Genomic DNA, 18,930 nt, shown 5'->3' with positions numbered 1-18,930 from the left:
CATGTCCTTGGGACTAAGACAGAGCGATTTCGTTGTTTACGGTAAGAATTCCCAAAATGTGAAGTATACCTTCATATGGGCTTTAAATGGCCATTAAGGGAGACACAAATGCCTCCGTAACCTCACTGCATAAGTGTTATCCCTCTTTTGATTGATCCATGAAGCCAAATAACCTTTCTTTGTATTTAGTGGTCAGGCCTCACCTGGAATACTGTGTCCAGATATGCGTACCACAGTTCAAGAAAGAGAAGCTGGAATATCTCCAGAAAACAACCAAGATACTAATCCCTGTAAAGCAAGACCTATGAAGATCACTTTAGAGAGCTGAGTATGTTTAGCCTGGAGAAGAGAAGACTGGGAGGTGATGTGATAGCCATCCTTAAATGTCTGAAGAGATGTCATGTCTAAGAAGAGGCAAGCTTGTTTATCCTGCACCAGAAACTAGGCCTGGACTTAGGTAAGGGACTTACGCCTATGTAAGTGGATTTATATCTGTGAGAAATAGAACTGCATAATTTCACAATGTCCATGTTCAGCACGGAGCTGCCATGACATTCTTATGTACAGGAGTGAGTGAAGTGACCAATGTGCAACAAGTCTGATGTGGAAGGGGACAATGCACAATGGGACCAATACACAATGGAACCAATGTGCATTAGAATACTGCTAATGAGTGCCAATGCACATAAGTAGAGCCTGATGTACATCAAAACATTGCTGTTGGTGCCCTGATACACATCTTTGCAATTCACTAGAAGGATTCCTTAGTACTTCTGCTACATAGCTAAGTCAAGTCAGGTTAAACAATGTGGGCTGTGAAACAGAATTGCAGCCTAGGACATGAATCAATAAATTTAAATTACAAGAAAAAGATTCCAACTAAATATTAGGAAAGAATTTCTTGACTACAAAAGCTGTTGAAGAGTGAAATAGACTGCTTCAGAACATGTGGACTCTCCTTCTTTGGAGGTCTTTAAACAAAAATTAAACGAGCATCACTTGGGCGCAATTTGTTGTGTATTCCTGCCACGTACAGGGTTGGAATAGATGATCTTTGCAATCCCTTCCTACTCTGATTCTAGGATTCTGTTTATTTAATTTGTTTAAATGGTTTACCTGTTCTCTTTCTGCTTCACGTTGGGTCTCAAACATAGATGGCAAAAACATTACTATGTGAGCAACCCAATAGAATTCACCTTGAAAGGTGAAAGTGATAGTCTTATGATACCTTAAAAGTACTACATGTCTTATGCCATCTGAATAAATGAATGCTAGTTCATTAAAGTATATCTCATAATGCATTTGTTAGTCTTTAAAGGACTAGTCAACAACCTTGCAGAGACACTTCTCAGTAAATTTATTAAACACAGGGTCCTCATGAAGCTCAGGAGTGGGGAGCTCCAGGTGTTGTTGGACTGGCCCTAGCCACCTAATAAATGGTAAGGGATGATGCGAGTTGCAATTGAGCAACATTGGGAGAGACATACATTCTCTTTCTCTTTTCTAAGCAAACAAAGACAGAAAATGTCCACTAACATCCAACACAAGAGCTGCTGTGTAAATAGAATGTTGAACCTGGAGGCTTCCCCACTGATATGTTGTTTGTTATCCACCCTTGAGTTGACCTCAACCCATGGCGACCCTGTAGATGAGACATCTCCAAGATTCCCTGTCCTCCACTGCTTTGCTCAGTTCCTGCAAATTCATACCTGTGACCTCTTTTATAGAGTCCACCCATCAAACATGCGGCTGTCCTCTCTTTTCTGCTTCTCTCCGCCTTTCTTAGCTTTATTGTTTTCTTCAATGAGTCTTGCCTTCTCATGATTTGGCCAAAGTATGACAGCTTAGTCTAGTCATTTTGGCTTCCAGAGAGATTTCTGTTTTGATTTGCTCTAGCACCCATTTGTTTGTCCTTTTGGCTGTCCAAAGCATTCTTCTCCAGCACCACATTTCAAATGAATTGATTTTCTTCCTATACACTTTCCTAACTGTTTAGCTCTCACATCCATACATAGTAATAGGGAATACAATGCCTTCTATGATTCTAACTTTCATGCTCAAGTGCTCTCAACATAAATGATAGAGAATTTGTACATATGCATTTTGAACAAAGTTCATGCCAGATATACTGGTTCTTTTCTTCCCAACATTCCTTCAATATTCTGCACACCAATCATTTCTTGTTTCCCCTAAAATCTTTAGCCGTTTGGGGCAAAATAATTTCCTGCACCATTTTTTTTAAACTTCAGTAAAGCAACCAGTTGTACGAAATTCTGTGCTGTGGTCATGTCTAGTTTTTCCTCTTGAGTGCCTCACAGGGGCAGTACAAGCTAGCGCAATAGGAAATGATAAGCTGTATTCGGCCCTATTGCTATGCCTATGGGTTTTCACCTTCAACACTGGTGCAGTTTGACACCACTTTAATTGCCATGGCTCCATCCTACAGAATCCAGGGATTTGTCGTTTTGTGAGGCACCAGAGCTCTTTGGCAGAGAAGGCTAAAGACCTTGTAAAACTACAAATTCATAGTGTGGAGCCACAGCATTTAAAGCGGTGTCAAACTGCATTATTTTTACAATGCAGGTGCATCAAAAATTTCAGGATTCCATAGGATGGGACCATAAAGGTTAGTGAAATCACAGCAGTATATTTGTGTAGTGTAAAACACACACACACACACACACAGTCTCTCCTGTTAATAGATTTATCTTTCTGGTCAGACACAATATTATATAGGGCACACATTTGCAACATGAAGCGTGAGTAAGAGCCAATTTTTCTACCCCAGGATTCTTTTGGGGACTGCATGGGGACCAAAAATTCAAAACAAACAAAGTCAGGAATGGGCAGAAGTCCATATCATGTTTGGAAAAACTGCTTTTTAAACAGTGTATTTATTTTTCCACAGGTGGAATAATTTCTAATATTAAAGAGCCTTCTGGAACAGGCAACTCACCCTCTTTTTCTGGACAGAAAAAAAGTAAAAGGCCATAAAAAAACAGCCCTGAGAGCCACACACAAGTTCAAAAGTTTGGACAATGCTTGGACTCTAGTCATGGCACCCAATGCCTTGCCTCAAATGGTAACTTATTTCTCTTATGAATTTACCCTACGAAGGATATCAGGAGTGAGTAATTATGTGAAACGATTTCACACGACGCCACACAAAACCCACCATTAAAGTGGTCACAAAAAAGCACTAATGGGCATCCTTTTACTTTCAGGATTCCAGCGACAATGCATTTCCGATAGCACTTTATTTGCGCAATTGCATGTGATGATCATTCGCGCAATTACTCATCATTTTCACTTTATTTGCGGGGTGCTTTAAATGTGCTTTAATCTCTCGTTAATGGCAAAATTAGCCCCAGTGTGATAAACTCCTTAGTGTAAAGTCTATTGCTCTTACATTTTCTTCAATATATGAGTAAGTGTTCAGGTAGTGCTTTTCCTAATTGTTCATTTATATTAAATGAACAGTTTCTCCTGCTTTCTTTTTCTTCAAAAAATAGAGCCACAAGAGACCTCCATCCAGTAATTTTAATTTATTAATGGATTGAACACAGGCATTCTTCAAACACCAATAATCAGACTGGAAACATTTGCTTTACAACAAGACAGTGGCAAACATTCTTTGAAGTTTAGCAAAGTAGTTAATTCCTAATTTCATTACTAGCTTTATAATTAATAAGCCACTAGTTTAATTGCTCCTAAAATGGACTTTGGTTTGCCTACCTGGCAAAGCTTTCGTTCTGAGATAACACACTGTCAACTGGAGTGACTCTCACGTTCACGGTATCTTCTGGCTCGTGCAAGGAGGAATGAATAAAATTCTGTTACAGATAAAAGATAGAGACAGGCTACGTAATCTCTAGAGACAGAGTCAGCATGGTGTAGTGGTTTGAGTGCTGGACTATGACTTTGGAGACCAAGGTTCGAATCCTGGCTCGGCCATGGAAACCCACTGGATGCCCTTGGGCAAGTCACATGCTCTCAGCCTCAGCAGAAGGCAACAGCAAACCTCCCCTGAACAAATCTGGCCATGAAAACACCACAGTAGGTTTGCCTTAGGGTCACCATAAGTTGGAAACGACTTGAAGGTACACAACACACAAACAGAGGCACTCTCCCGTTTTTAGGACATCTGAACTTCTATCCATAGTGTTAGACTTTGTGGCCTGATACTACAATAGAAATGCCTCCCTTCTCTGCCCTCTTCCTTTCTGTTTCAGAGATCACCAACATGGTGCCACACCATTCAAAGTAACAACATGGCCAGAGTATGTTAACACTCCTGGGAAATGTCATAGAGACAAAAACAACCTGCCACCCCAGATAATGTATTAATAGGACTGATGCCATCCTTGGAGAATCATTTGCTTTACACCCTGAGGTAACCAGTATCTAGTTACTCCCATATTATCAACGGGATTAAATCTATCCTTAACAAATAAACGTTACATATTAAATTAGCAGCTTCCTTTATTTATTGCATTTTTTTCATTTATAGCTCACATTACCTCCAACTGGTTCAAGGGCTGTTATTGATTCTTCTGCCTCATTTTATCTTCAAAATAACCTTCTCAGGTAGGTTAAGCTGAGTAGTAGTGACCAGCTCAAAGTCACCGGGGATGCATCTACAATGTAGAAATAATGCAGTTTGACTGCAGTTTGCTCTAGCTCCATCCTATGGAATCCCGAGATTTGCAGTTTTACAAGGTCTTTAGCCTTTTCTGCCAAAGAGAGCTGGTGTCTCACAAAACTACAAATCCCAGGATTCTGTACAATGGAGCCATGGCAGTGAAACGGCATTATTTCTACAGTGTAGGTGAACCTTGAGTGAATAAGGATTTGAATCTGGGATTCCTCAGTCCTAGCCCAGGGAAGGAGATGGTGTGGAAACTTAGGCTGCATCTGCACTGTAGACAGAAATAATGCTTTTTGACACTGCTTTAAATAGCTCAATGCTATGACATTTTGGGATTTGTGGCACCGGAGCTCTCTGACAAAAAAGGCTAGATATCTCACAAAATGACATATCCTAAGCCATGGTAGTTAAGAGAGTGTGAAACTGCATTATTTCTGCAGTGCAGATGAGGCCCTAGCTGCAGTGCTAAGTACAAATCTGCTATTTTTCCAGTAGTTCCCGAAGATTTAGCATATCCCTTCTCAGTATCTTGACCCAAAGGTATTCCAGGGGAATGAAATAATACCAGTTAGTATCCCCTCCTCCCCTGACTATATAGATAAATACCGCTCTTCCTCACCAAGAAATTCATTTTCTTAACTTATTTATTTCACACCTTTCTCCCAATGTGGGACCCAAGAAGGCTTGTAATGTAAGTTAAAACAAAATAGAATTGAAGAAATGCATATTACAAAAGTTTAAAAAAATTAAACAGCTCTATTAAAAACATACAGAAAGCAGATGCCCTCATGGATATATAGGTAAGAAAACGAATTCTTATGATGTGAACTTGCCTATCTATTATTTAGCTTATGACATTTTTATCCAGCATGCCCCGTAAGGAACACATGGGGTGATATAGGGCTTTTTATTGAACCTTCTATAGCTCAGATCTGTAGCAAGAGGTACTAGTTCATCCCCCAAGCTCTGGGAAGAAGGCCTTTATTGGCCTATAGATGTCCAAATCTTAAACTATTACAACAGGATACATAATATGGATGGAGAGACAAGACCCTGGCACAAACCCAGAAGCCAACTCTGTCCCCATATCTACCCTGGAAGCACTATTACAGAGGCCAGTAACATTACCTACAACATCAGAAGTGTATTTACTTGTTTGTCCTCCAGTGCAATATATGCTACCCTATGCTGGCAATGCCCAAAATCTACATTGGACAAACAAAACAGTCTCTATGCAAGAGGATAAACAAATGCAAATGTGACATTAGAAATGGCAATACCCAAAAACTAGTTGCAAAACATTTCAACCTTTCCTGGATATACAGTAAAGGATTTACAGGTTGCTATCACTGAACAAGGAAATTACAAAGGAAGACTAGAAAGAAAAACAGCTGAATTGAATTATATCCACACGTTCTAATCTGCTAGCAGAGGTATGAACAAAGACAATGACTTCACGGCACATTAAATATATCAATACAAGAATTCTTGCTGCTGTATAAATAAGAAAAGGAATCCTCTCAGAGAGAGTTTTTAACCCAGGGAAACTGACTTCTGGTAAGCAGATTTGTTGCTTTTACACATCAACTCTAACTGACCACTGTCAAGATCTTAAAGATCTGTATCACCTTGGCTAGCTCTTTGAAAATGTAGAGCAAGAGGCATGATTTGCATCTTTCAGGATGCTGGCACATTCTATCCCATTCCCACAACTGTATAAACATGCTTTATATGTGAAGCTTTAATACCACTCTGTACTGCATCTGAAGAGGTGGGTTTATATCAATTAAAACCCATACTAAAATAAAAACTAGTTAGTCTTAACAGTCCTGACACTTTCTTTTTTTTTGTTCCCCTCCCTTCTCTTTTTTTATGCTGCAAGAGAATAACATGGCAATTCCGTGCGGGAGCCGTAGCACTCACACCGCGCGGCTCCCGCGCGGAGCAAAAAAGAATCTCCAAAATGGAGCTTCTTTCCGCGGCGCACTGATGACGTCGCGAAGCGCCAAGGGCGCATTCGTGACATCATTAGCGCTGCGTGACGTTCGGACGCTCAGCGTCCGATATGTCAATATGGCGCCGGCCATGTAGAAGGGCCGGCGCCATATTGTACGGACACAGTCCGTATTAGACCCAGGGGCGTCTAGAAGAGACGCCCCTTTTTTAAAATGGGATGTCCTGTGGACGTCCCAACTGCCGGTGTGTAACCGGCCTTTGAAAATTAATTTTAAGTCAAAAATTAAAGCCTGGTTTTGCTGTCAGCAAACACAGCATCTAATAACTCCAGACAAAAGTACTGAAGGGTGCATCTACACTGTAGGAATAATACAGTTTGAAACCACTCTAACTGCCATAGTTCCTGGGATCTGTAGTTTGGTGAGGCACCAGCACTCTTTGGCAGAGAAGGCTAAACACCTTATAAAATGACAAATCCCAGGATTTCATAGGATGGAGCACTTAAAGTGGTGTCAAACTGCATTCTTTCTACAGTGTAGATGCAACCAAAGAGACTTGATTACATACTAAGAGGAAACCATCAAAATATTTCTTGATTTAGGAACAACTTTGCAGAGTTGGTCATAAAGCAAAACAAGTTTAGGCTTGTCCAAACCAAGGCTCAGCCAGTGCCTGGGTGTGTCAGAGGAGAGGACTAAAGCATCATTGTTCAAGAGTTTATATATGGATTAGAATATGTATTTCTGCTGACAGTAAATATTTTAATCTTTCTCTAATCTGCAACATATCTCTCTGTAACAGGAGTACACTTACATATTGTACTTGTGACCTTGTTCAGTAACATATACATCAAACCTGGTGCAGCTGGTTTCTTCTTCCTTTCCCTTCTTCTCACAGCACTTATAACCAGCAGGTTGTTGTTGTTGTTGTTGTTATTGTTGTGTGCATTCAAGTTATTTCTGACATATGGCAACCCTGAGGTGAACCTACAATGGGATTTTCTTAGCCAGATTTGTATAGAGGAGGTTTGCCATTACTGTCCCCTGAGGCTGAGAGAGCGTGACTTGTCCATGGTCACTCAGTGGGTTTCATGGCAAAGCAGAGAATTGAATCTTGATCTCCAGAGTCATAGTCCAACACTCAAACCACTATGCCACATAACTAGCAGTATGCTTATGGAAACTTCTGCATAGGTTCCTAATACAGTGGGTCCTTGATATCCACTGGGATTTGGTTCCAGCCCCCCCACCCTCCACCCATGGATACCAAAATCCACAGATGCTCAAGTTCCATTAAATATAATGGCATAGTGCAATGGTGCCCTGTATATAAAATGGCAAAATCAAGGTTTGCTTTTGGGAATCTATATGTTTTTGGAATATTTTCATCCTGTGGATGGTTGAATCCATGGATAAGGAATCTGTGAATATGGAGGACTGATAGTATATGTCTTTCACCTGTCAACTTGGACAGTGGAGTTTATCGCACAGGCCCCTGGCACAGTCGGAGAACGGTCCAAAAGGGGCCGAGAAGGGAACAGAACGAGTGAGGGACGCATTTTACTGCACACTCGTTCTGTGACCTGCCCTTCCATTCCCAGTCCATCCCAGAGGAGATTTTCGAGAACTGTTTTGAATAGTTCTCAAAAATCGCCCCCTCTGGGACGGATGGGGAACGGATGGAGAACGGGACGGAGTGAGTAAGGGACTTCTGCGTGCAGTAAAATGTGTCCCCCACTCGTTCCACACTCGTTCCTAGACCCTTCCGTTCTCTGACCGTTCCCTGAGCCCTTGTGCGATAAATACAATGTCTAAGGAGGTCACTATCAGGACACAATATAGACAAACAGAACAATTTTCAATTGATAAGGAGGTCAGGAAAGGCTGAACTTGATCACCTTGTTTCATTTATAATAAAGTGGCTTCTTTTGGATCCAAGTGTGTGTTGTATTTTTACTAATCCCATCTGAGTTTATCACACGGGAGGGATCCTGTGAAAAAATGGGATTTAAAGTGGGGAAAAAAACACGCAAAAGCAGATTTATTATCAGACAACGTCTGGGTTAACCCAACATCAACCCAGACAGAAAATAGAAAAGACTTGCAAAAGCGCAATTGGATTTTCAGACGTCACTGTAACCCAGCTAGAAAGTCGACAAAACGTAATTCTTTTTACTTCCGTAAAATCCCGAAAGTAAAAAGAATTACGTGTTGTCAACATTCTAGCCGGTTTCATGTTGCGTTAACCCCAATGTGTCTGAAAATCAATTGCTTTTTTGTGTGTCTTCTTAGATTTGGGTGAGTTTGTGTTAAATCTTGTTTTAAATCCATGGGATGCCTCTTGAGTCCTGTGTCATAAACTCTTGAGTTCCAACAGAGTTGATTTGATAATGAACAAATGTTACTTTCGTTGTTGAAAACCAACATCTGGATTTCACAGAGGTTTATACAGCAATTGGTAATTGCAGAAATCATTTGCATTATGTCATCCGTATGTCATCCCCTGTGTATGTCTAAGTGTATGTTTTTGTTTCTTGATATAAATGATTGTTCCATCTTTCCACTACTGCAGCATCCCTGCTTTCCTTTCAAATGTTCTTGGGCAGATCTTTCACATATCCCAGCAATAAATAACTTATTTCCCCCCTTTTTTGAACTGGGTTGTTTATGCTCTTGCACAAGCTACCATGGCTACTCCACAAATCTGGGGAGATATCTCTAGGTTCCTCCCTGATTTGTGGGATGGGTGGGGTTTCTCATCTTGGAGCAGAAATATTGGTGTGTGTAGTAGGGGCATGTTGCTCTGTAGGCATATGCATTGGGGAAAGAGAAGGTAGGAGGAAACACTGTTGATAGTCAAAAGTGGAACTACCAGTGCACTGAGAATAATACTTGAGGAGAAGGGTATTTGCTAAAGAAAGACTAGCAAAGCCACAAGGAAAGTGTGAAGAACAACAATAAAAAGGTAAGTGTTGGTGTGTGCAGACATATTCTTTGTCTTCTCGATTTCAAATTTGAAACAACTAGGGCTCTTGTTGCCCTGAGCCAGTGTGTTGTAAGGGCATGAGTGTTGAACTATAACTCTGGAGATCAGGGTTTGATTCCCAGCTCAGCCATAAAACTTACTGGATGACCTTGGCCAAGTCACACTCTCTCAGCCTCAGGGGAAGAGAATGGGAAACCTCCTCTGAACAAATCATGCCAAGAAAAACCCATGATAGGGTTGCTATAACTTGGAAATGATGTGAAGGCACACAACACACACAGGGATGTTGCTACACTGAAGAATTAATACAGTTGGGCACTGCTTTATCTGTTATTGCTCCATCCTATGGAATACTGGGATTTGTAGCAGCAGAGTTCTCTGGTGCCATTTGTGGCACCACAGCTCTCTGACAGAGAAGAGGAAATATCTCAGAAAACTACGCATCCCAGAATTCCATAGCACCGAGCGAAGGCAGTTAAAACAGTCCCAAACTGCATGGATTCTGCAGTGTAGATGCAGCCAAGGAGTAGTCCAAATAAAGTATTTTTATTAACTTGTCTCCCAACAAAAGCAATCAATATGTTTTTTTCCTGTCTAATGCCCATTCTCTTGCTAGTATCTCTGACAAAAAATTATTAATTAAGTTCAAATACTTCTTGATCTAATTCATTCAACCCCTTGGCAAAGTGCAGGTTGAAATTAGTCTGTGGAGTTGTAAGTATTATAATGTGGAAATATGGAATGGATAGGTAGATTGGTTAAATTTGAAGGACATTTGAGAAGGTAGTTGCAGTTGTAAATCTGTGCAGGGCAAAATGTGAAGGAAAACAGTGCAGATTGACTTGGACTTTTGCCTCCTGTCCTAAAGCCATGTGAAATGAGACGATTTCTGAAGAATGGATTCCAACGGACTGACACACTGGATCCCAGCTGCCAGTCAGTTATACAATAACTTTATTCTTGAAATATTTATCTAACAGAGCTGTAAAAACTGTCATTATGGAAAGTGAGGGGGGAATGAGTTTTACCAACGTAGTGTCCTGATGAATAGAGATAAATGTGCGAACTTTCAAAACAATACAGTTTGTTTCACAATCAGCAGCCAATGGCTTCAGTTATAAATTGACAATCTTTCTTGGTATGTTGACTAAAGTCCTTCCCAAGGTAATAAGTGTGCCTGTTGTCACATTCTCTCTTCCTTTTCAAAGGCTGGCCTCGCTTTGCACAGAAATGAGAAGCACCTCCGAAGACCCTTCCCAACAGAAGGTAAATTTACTCTTCCTCATCGGCACATACAGCAGCCTAAAGTTTCTTGCTTAGACTTTTTAAGCATGGCTTAAAGGCAAAAAGGGGTGGTATGGTATTTTCCCTGGCTATGAGGAGAGGACAAGGAAACAACTAGGCTTGAGAATAGAATGGAAGAATGACATCTGTTTTTGAATACTTGAATAAAGGATACCAGCTCCAAGACAACATGTGTTGCACAGAGTTCTGAGTAGCTATTGCGATGCATTTATTTCCAGAACATTGATGGCAGCATAAAAGAAGGGGAATTCACCCTTTAAAGAGGACATCACTTCAGTTTTGCCTTGCATTGATTCAGATGCTGTTATCTCCTGAGCAACTACCCTTCCTTCCTTCCTTCCTTCCTTCCTTCCTTCCTTTTCTCACCTTTCTCCCTGACCCAGACCATCAACAATGTTAAGAGGCTGTAATTCTGTATTTGGCGATGGCAACTCAATCCCATGTGATTTCCGAGGTAGCCTTTTGCCAGATTTCTGAGATGTCAGTGTGTGTTGTATCATTCAAAGTGTACGGATCATTCTCACGTTTATCTAATTCAAAGATATAGCTAAGCTAGCCTGTAGAATCAGTATGTAGAGAGAACTTGTAGCATGTTTGAGACTCACTGAAAGAATATGGAATTTCTTTCTTTCTCCATTCTTCTTTCTTTCAGTTAGTCTCAAATGTGTTACAAGAGCTCTCTACACATTGAACTAATGCTGGCAAACAAACACCATATTCATTGCAGAATCTTAGAAGTGTTTCTGAGACCTGATTTGGCACACATTCTTTCTTGCCCTCTCCACTGTCTCAGCCACAAACTTGGAGCCCCCAGCTCACATTTTCATGATGAACAGGTTCTGCATGAAGGTGCAGATGAGTGGAACTGCACCTTTTGCACCATTCCTCTAAGCAATCTCCCAGGTCTCTCACTGAGTGTGTACTTACTTATCTAGTAGTCCCCTTAATGCCAAATGTGATCAGGAACCAGGATGGCACTTAATCTGTCCAACGGAGTGAGTTGCAATTAAACTTTGGCCTGTTACAGACTGCCAAAATAAAGCTGCTTCGGGTCTCTTTGGAGGTATGCTGTTTAAATGATGCATGCATCTGAAGAATCCAGAAGCTGCACCAAAAGCTGCACTCCGGTGCTTAGGAATGGAGTGTGGCTTTGGCGTGACCTCCGGATTCTTAGGATGCATGCATCATTTAAATAGCATACCTCCAAAGAGACCCGAAGCAGCTTTATTTTGGCAGTCTGTAACAGGCCATAGTCTCCCTGTACTGTTGATTTACCTTGGAGTTTATCAAATGGGAGGAATTTCTCTTAAATTTGAATGAAAAGAAAGTGGGGCCAGAACGCATTCACTTAAAGTCGCTAGTTTCGCGCAATTACGTGAATGCGCATTGCATTCGAACTGGCTCCCCATTTCCCAAAAATAGCATGCCATTGCCCGATTTTGCGTGTGGCAGTCTATCACGCAATAACGTTAAAACCCCATGATTGCGTTCAGATTGCCATCGGATTATACTTCCAGTTCCCCTTGTCTGATAAACTCCCTTGATATCCTCTGGCTGTGGTCTTCCAGGAAGAGCCAGAAGGTTTTGAGCAGCAATTCCAAAAGGAGACAAAATCTGGAGTTCATCAGCAAAAGCAGCCTGTGCTCCTTTTTCTGATGCATGATGGGATGTGATCCATGTTTAAGGTATGCTAACAACAGGAACCCTTTAAAAGCAATGCATTAACTGTGTCCTCTTTTTGTGAGACATTGCCATTACCTACTAGGTAAAGTAGAATTTCGTCCATAGTGGGGACCCATACACTGTGATACAAATACCCATTTCTTTTTGTGGCATGCTTACACAGATAATGAAGTCATGGCTTCTCTTCCATCATGGCCTGCTTAGTTGCTATGGGGTAGTTTGTCATCACAGTTTCAATAGTAGAATTGGAAGTAAACTTCCTAATACATATTAGGAAGAGTCCTAATATATATCCTTGAGTCGTGAAGCACAGGATTTACAGTGGGTCTGAGAATGTAAGCCTTCTTTCTGCCTATCATTCTTTTCTCCATTCTTCTCCTTAGCGTTGGATGCTTTTTAGTTGTGCTGTGCTAGAAAGGAGGTTCTTCTGTTTTGCATTCCACCCATTGGTTCCAGTTTATAGGTGAACAAACAGCAAAGCAACTGTAGACTGGCCATTCAGCCTTCCTACATATAACCAGTTTGAAGGAAGCAATTTGCCTCGGGCTGTGATGAAACACCATTGAAGGAACCTTAGCTGAAAGTCAAAAGGAGGCAAGAGAAAATATATAACCAGTCAGAATGGTACTACAGGTGATCAAAGCATAGTTATGTTCTAATTCAGATGAGATCTAATGGGTTTATAATACAGAACAGTGCTACTCAGAATAGTAGTCCATGGGCTGGGGTTGGTCCCTGAGTTAATCGGTATGGGTCTGTAGTGAATTTCCAGGAAAGAAAGAAAGTTCTCAGTGTATTTTGGGGGGTGGGGTGGACCCTGCCAGAATCCAATATCATTTAACTTAAGAAGTACCAATATAGAACAAAATAATGAATATCAAAGAATACAATAAAATATTGAAACCTATTCATTTCCTTCAGGGCAGACTTAGGGGACTCTCCAGATGTTACTAGGCTGCTCCATTCACCCCGGCTGTTGATCAGACTGGCTGGGGCTGCAGTTGCTGTGCTATGGCTTATGGTTAATGGATTAAGCAAGGCAAACATCCAAAATGCACACCTTATACAGCCCTGTCTGAGAGAATTTAGGAGAGGCACAAAAGATAACATTTCTTAGCAATCTAGGGAGTTACCTAGTGCTAAGGCTGTTGAATAGTTTTATAGATTGCTGTACCAGCTCCCACCTTGTCAGCTATCAGATCAGGCCATCATGACCTGCTGCTCAATGGTGCTAAACCTACTCAACCTTGCCTGCAATCATCACTAGAAGTGTCCAGCAGTTCTTGTTTCTGTACATTTATATTCTAAGCATCATTCAACTGTTTAAAGGGACCAAGATAAAGTTGAAGCATGGGGGGTTGCCTCCAGAATAAAGGCTGGCTTCCTAATATTTTCTTCAGAACACTGTCAACTGCTGCTCTTGTTCATGGATTCAGAGGCAACACCAGCAATTTAGCAGTTGCAGTCTTCATCTCTTTATCTATGACTTCATCTATGGCTCTTTAGTGTTTAAAGAGTCCCAACATAATCAGATAGTTTCAAACAGGTGCTGGTGGTCATTCGTAAGATACTGTCAGGATTAGAAGGATTTACGTTAGTATTGCTTGTTCAATTTATAAGGCTTCTACCAATTCAAAAGGGCTTCTAGGCAGTTTCTCCTCAATTAGAAGTTAAAGCCTAGCTTTAAATGTCTATCTTTAATTAGATCAAAGCAAAGGGTTAGCTGCCTTTGACTTTATTGGGGTAGAAAAGGAGGTATAAATACAAAAAATAAATGGTAAGAGAAACAAAATGGCTGATAAGTAAAGATACCACGTACTGTATAATGAGTACATAGGAAGTATATACAAGGGGGACTGCACACATACAGTGTTTGAAGACGTCTGGAGTGTGGTTAATGTTGGGCATTGTCTTGGTTACAGCTAGTGTCTTTATCTCATCATGGAAAACACACCTGACCTTGGAAAAGCTACTGGCTTTGCTGGCTGGACGATTCTGGGAGCTAATTTTCAGGCTCTGACTATTACCTGCTTCAAGCCAGAGTAGCCCTCCTCAGCTTGATCCCCTCCAGATGTTTTACTCTTCAACTCCCATCAGCTCTAAACAACAGCCAATGAGAAGGGATCATGGGAGATGAAGAAAAAAGTCATCTAGAAGTCATATAAGTTTGGGGAATTCTCCGTTTGCATGCACATATGCTTTTCTAGGATTCCACTTCTTTGTGCTAATGTTTTCCTCCGTCATTTTCAGCAGAAGCCAGGAAATGGAAATCCTGCGGGTCTACCAGAATCTCAACAGAAGATGGCTGTTGATATGATCTATACAATTGAAGATTCACCTCCATGGTATCTCTGCATCCTACTGGGATTTCAGGTAACAGGTTGATCAAGCTCCATCTGTTACTCATTTGTTTTGGACATGGGGCCAACGCTGCTCCTAATGACTATTTTGCTTATTCACGCTAAATAATTCTTATGTGCTCATCATTTCTAATACCATTATCCCAGACTTGTCTTCAAAAGAACTTATATTTTGTTCTGTGGTATTTCTTCACAGTAGGTACCATTTTTATAAAGCACAAGTAGCATTTACTGAGATATCATGTCGTACTGATTTGAATATTGGACTACAGCTCAAGGAGACCAGGGCTGGTCCGGTTCAATCATGATAATCCACTGAGTGCCCTTGTGAAACTGAACTCAACCTTAGAGGAGGGCAGTGGATAGCCACCTCTTAATAAATCCTGCCAAGAAAATCCTATGATAGGGTCTCAATAAGTCTCAGTTGACTTGAAGGCAAGCAACAAGAAACATTTATTGTGAAGGGGTGTAAGTTGCCTACAGTTTTCCTTCTGTAGGGGAACACAGTGATGAAATATTCTGTTTTGTTGATCTTACTAGGGTTGGCGTCAACCGGTGCGACAACACTTAAGGACTTTATCGCACTGCGTTCCTTCCACGCGTTCTGAGAACGGAACGGAAGGAGTAGGGATGAGTGCGGAACGAGTGGGGGACGGATTTTACCGCACGCATCCGTCCCTCATTCGTTCCGTTCCCCCTCTCTTCCGTTCTTAATCCGTTCCAGAGGGGGAAATTTTTGAGAACTGTTCTGAACAGTTCTCAAAAAGCGTCCCCTCTGGAACAGAAGGGGCAGGGAAGAGAGGGGGAACGGAATGAGTGAGGGACGGGTGTGTGCGGTAAAATCCGTCCCCCACTCATTTCCGTTTCCTGCTGGGCCGGGCCGAGAACCCGGTGCGATAAACTTCCTGGTGTCATCCCCCCGCCTTTACTTCCTCCCATACCACACCCATGTGGCATCCTTAGTAATGTTTTCTGTACTAACGTTACTTATAAATCAGTATATCAGTGAATGTAATGGTAATAATTGTGACATAAAACAACTAGCAAAATTAAAATTATTCCTTTATATATCATACCCACAGCCTAAGTGTATTTACATGTACATAGCTTCATATGGTTAAAGTGGAACATTGGTAAAATGTGATGTTTTTAAAGAATTTTTTTAAAAATAAGAAATTTTTATTTTTGTATTTTTTTGGGGGGGGGTTATTGACAACGATTGCTTTTTTATCAACTTGCTTTTTTAAAAATTACATATCTTAATCCCAATGTCACTATACAATGTGACCTATACAATGTGACTGGAGTGTGGTGTTACGGTCTCTGATCCTCAGTCATTTAGAGGTAGATTTTTATTTGGAGCAATTTGTGTATATATAATTTTTATTTGCCATCTAGTAATTGTACAGTCATACATGTGCATTTTTAAAATTATTTTATTATTTTAAAATTAAATTTGATTTATAAAAAAAACACCTGGGGCCTCTCATTTCTCTTCCCACTGAGCCTCACCTCCACTCACACCATCTCTTCACCTTTTTGGAGAGATACAAGCAATCGCCACAGTTCATTTCAGCCAAAATACAGATGTTTGAGGAGCAGTGGTGTCACCCCCCCTTTAAGGTGTCACCTGGTGTGATCCGCACCCCCCACAGGCCCTAGTGATCTGTAGAACTGTTATCTTATTTACACTTTTTGATGTTCCGGTGTGTTTTTAATCCACTTATTTTAATGTATTTTAAAATCTCTGAAATTCTGTGTAATCATGAATAATACATTGTGTGTGTATGTGTTTGAGCCTTCAAAGTGCCTATCGATTTATAGTGACCCCATGAATTTCATAGGGGTTTTTGGGGCAAGTAATATTCACAAGTGATTTTGCCAGTTCTTTCTTCTGAAATATAGCCTACAGCACCTGATAATCATTGGTGGTCTCCCATCAAAGTACAATAGCCTCTCAAAAAAAACCTAATAGCGTCTCATGACCCTAGCTGATAGTTGAATGCTATTGGGTGCACATATATTTAATTCACATACACAAGCACAGGCACAGTTATTTTTAATAATAATAATAATAATAATAATAATAATAATAATAAGAGGGACAACAGGAGATTCATTTTGATATGGGAGTAGTGACTTCTTAACTTTTTTTGAACCTCTGGACTTCACCAATCTCAGGGTTCCTTCAATCATATTGATTATTCCCTCTGATTTTTCAAGATCAAACTAAGCAATCAACATGCACTAAAGAAGAGGTGCATCCTCAAGAGATGAAATACGTCTCTTTACCATTGTACTGTCTTACTGGCACCATCTCCATATTTTGTATTTAAAGACTTTGTTTTGGAAGCAGTCATTGGAAACACAGGATTTGGTATGCAAGTTAATCTGCAAGTCTGATTGCTGTGACATGCAGGTCAGGAATAGATGGGTGGAAAATGCATTCCCCTTAACATCCATGTTGACTGCCAGTAGACACATCCTGACTGCACTTTTGTTGTAACTGACCACTTGTGTTTACTATTAGAAGGAATGATACAGAACTCTAAGGAAGTGTCTTCAAGTAGTATTTTGCATGCCTCTGTGTGTGTGTGTGTGCATGCACACACACCCTGAAACCAACTGTCAACATTATGTCAACCCCATGAATTTCATGGCTTTTTTTAAAGGCAAGGAATAGCGAAAGGTGGTTTGTCACTTTCTTTTTCTGAAATATAGCCTACAGCACCTGGTATTCTCTGGCAGTCCCCCTTCCAAGTATTAACCAGGCCTGATCCTGATTAGCTTCCAAGTTCAGATGAGATCTGGTGCTTTCAAGGTATTTAGGCCTAGAAGTTGTGTACCCTCAAGTCATTTCTAACTTATGGCAACCCTAAGGTGAACCTATCATGGAGTTTGTTTGTTTGTTTGTTTGTTTATGGTATTAATACCCTGCCCTTCAGCCCTAAAGGCTCTCAGAGCGGCTTACAATTATTGTTATTTTTAATTAGATGTTCCCTGCCCTCAAGCTTACAATAAAAAAGACATGACACAAAAGGAGAAGAGAATGGTGGTGGGGTTTTCTTGGCAAGATTTGTTCACAGCAGGTTTGCCATTGCCTTCCTTTGAGGCTGAGAGCATGTGACTTGCCCAGGGTCACTCAGTGGGTTTTCATGCTTGAGCAGGGACTCGAACCCCAATCTCCAGAGTCTTAGTCCTACACTCATACCACTACACCACACTGACTGCTTAACTTATATCTGGAAAATTTGCTAAGTCCAATGCAGAGGAATAACAGAAAGAACTAGATATAGGGAATGTCATATAATACATGTAATATAATATAATACATGTAAGGATGAATTCTGAGTTGGATATATACATGCATGATAGCATAGAGAGATCCTATCCATAGGAGTAGAAGGGGAATCTTCTTGTGATTTCAGTGCTGGGAATGTGCCTAATAGTATCTTCTTTTGACCTACCCTCCCTCCCAATTTTCTTTCCAGCACTATTTGACATGTTTCAGCGGCACCATTGCTGTTCCCTTCCTCCTAGCAGAAGCCATGTGTGTAGGGAAGGACCAGTACACCATCAGCCAGCTCATTGGCACCATCTTCAGCTGCGTGGGGATCACTACTCTCATCCAAAGCACTGTGGGAATCAGGTATGTTCTACCTGGCTTGCCTCCTTGGTGAATGTAAAAGGAGCCAAGTTGGTCGCAGTCAAATTGGTAGCAAACGGTGTTCTTTCTTTCTGGCAATCCAGGCTTCCTCTGTTTCAAGCCAGCGCACTGGCTTTCATGATTCCTGCCAAGTCTATTCTGGCCCTGGATAAATGGAAGTGTCCTCCAGAAGGCAAGTCATGGTGATAATGTGATTAAAGTCTGTTATTAATTATGTGTGAGTAGGATATTGTTTTATATGCATGTCATCACTCTGAAGCCTAGTTCTCTGTAAATTTCTGACTTGGAATGATAAGAGTTTTATTACACAGAAGAAGAAAAAAATG

The 18,930-nt window shown here is 40.8% G+C and overlaps 1 protein-coding gene across 1 annotated transcript in view; it reads left to right on the top strand.

Moving 5' to 3' along the window:
* The first annotated feature begins 4,526 nt into the window (after positions 1-4,526).
* The window catches only part of SLC23A1 (solute carrier family 23 member 1), a 35,192-nt gene continuing 20,788 nt past the window's right edge, over positions 4,527-18,930 (top strand). The window contains exons 1-5 of the mRNA XM_089478110.1: positions 4,527-4,587; positions 10,798-10,855; positions 14,828-14,950; positions 18,429-18,586; positions 18,688-18,776. Coding sequence (XP_089334236.1) covers positions 10,820-10,855; positions 14,828-14,950; positions 18,429-18,586; positions 18,688-18,776 — 406 coding nt within the window. The 5' untranslated portion in view covers positions 4,527-4,587; positions 10,798-10,819. The remainder of the gene's footprint in view (positions 4,588-10,797; positions 10,856-14,827; positions 14,951-18,428; positions 18,587-18,687; positions 18,777-18,930) is intronic.

This window comes from Sceloporus occidentalis, unplaced genomic scaffold, assembly GCF_023333645.1.
Source record: "Sceloporus occidentalis isolate IW3139 unplaced genomic scaffold, rSceOcc1.0.p SCAF_12, whole genome shotgun sequence".
Classification (NCBI taxonomy): domain Eukaryota; kingdom Metazoa; phylum Chordata; class Lepidosauria; order Squamata; family Phrynosomatidae; genus Sceloporus; species Sceloporus occidentalis.
Note: the sequence above shows the minus strand (reverse complement) of the source record. Positions and strands in the feature narration are given on the sequence as shown.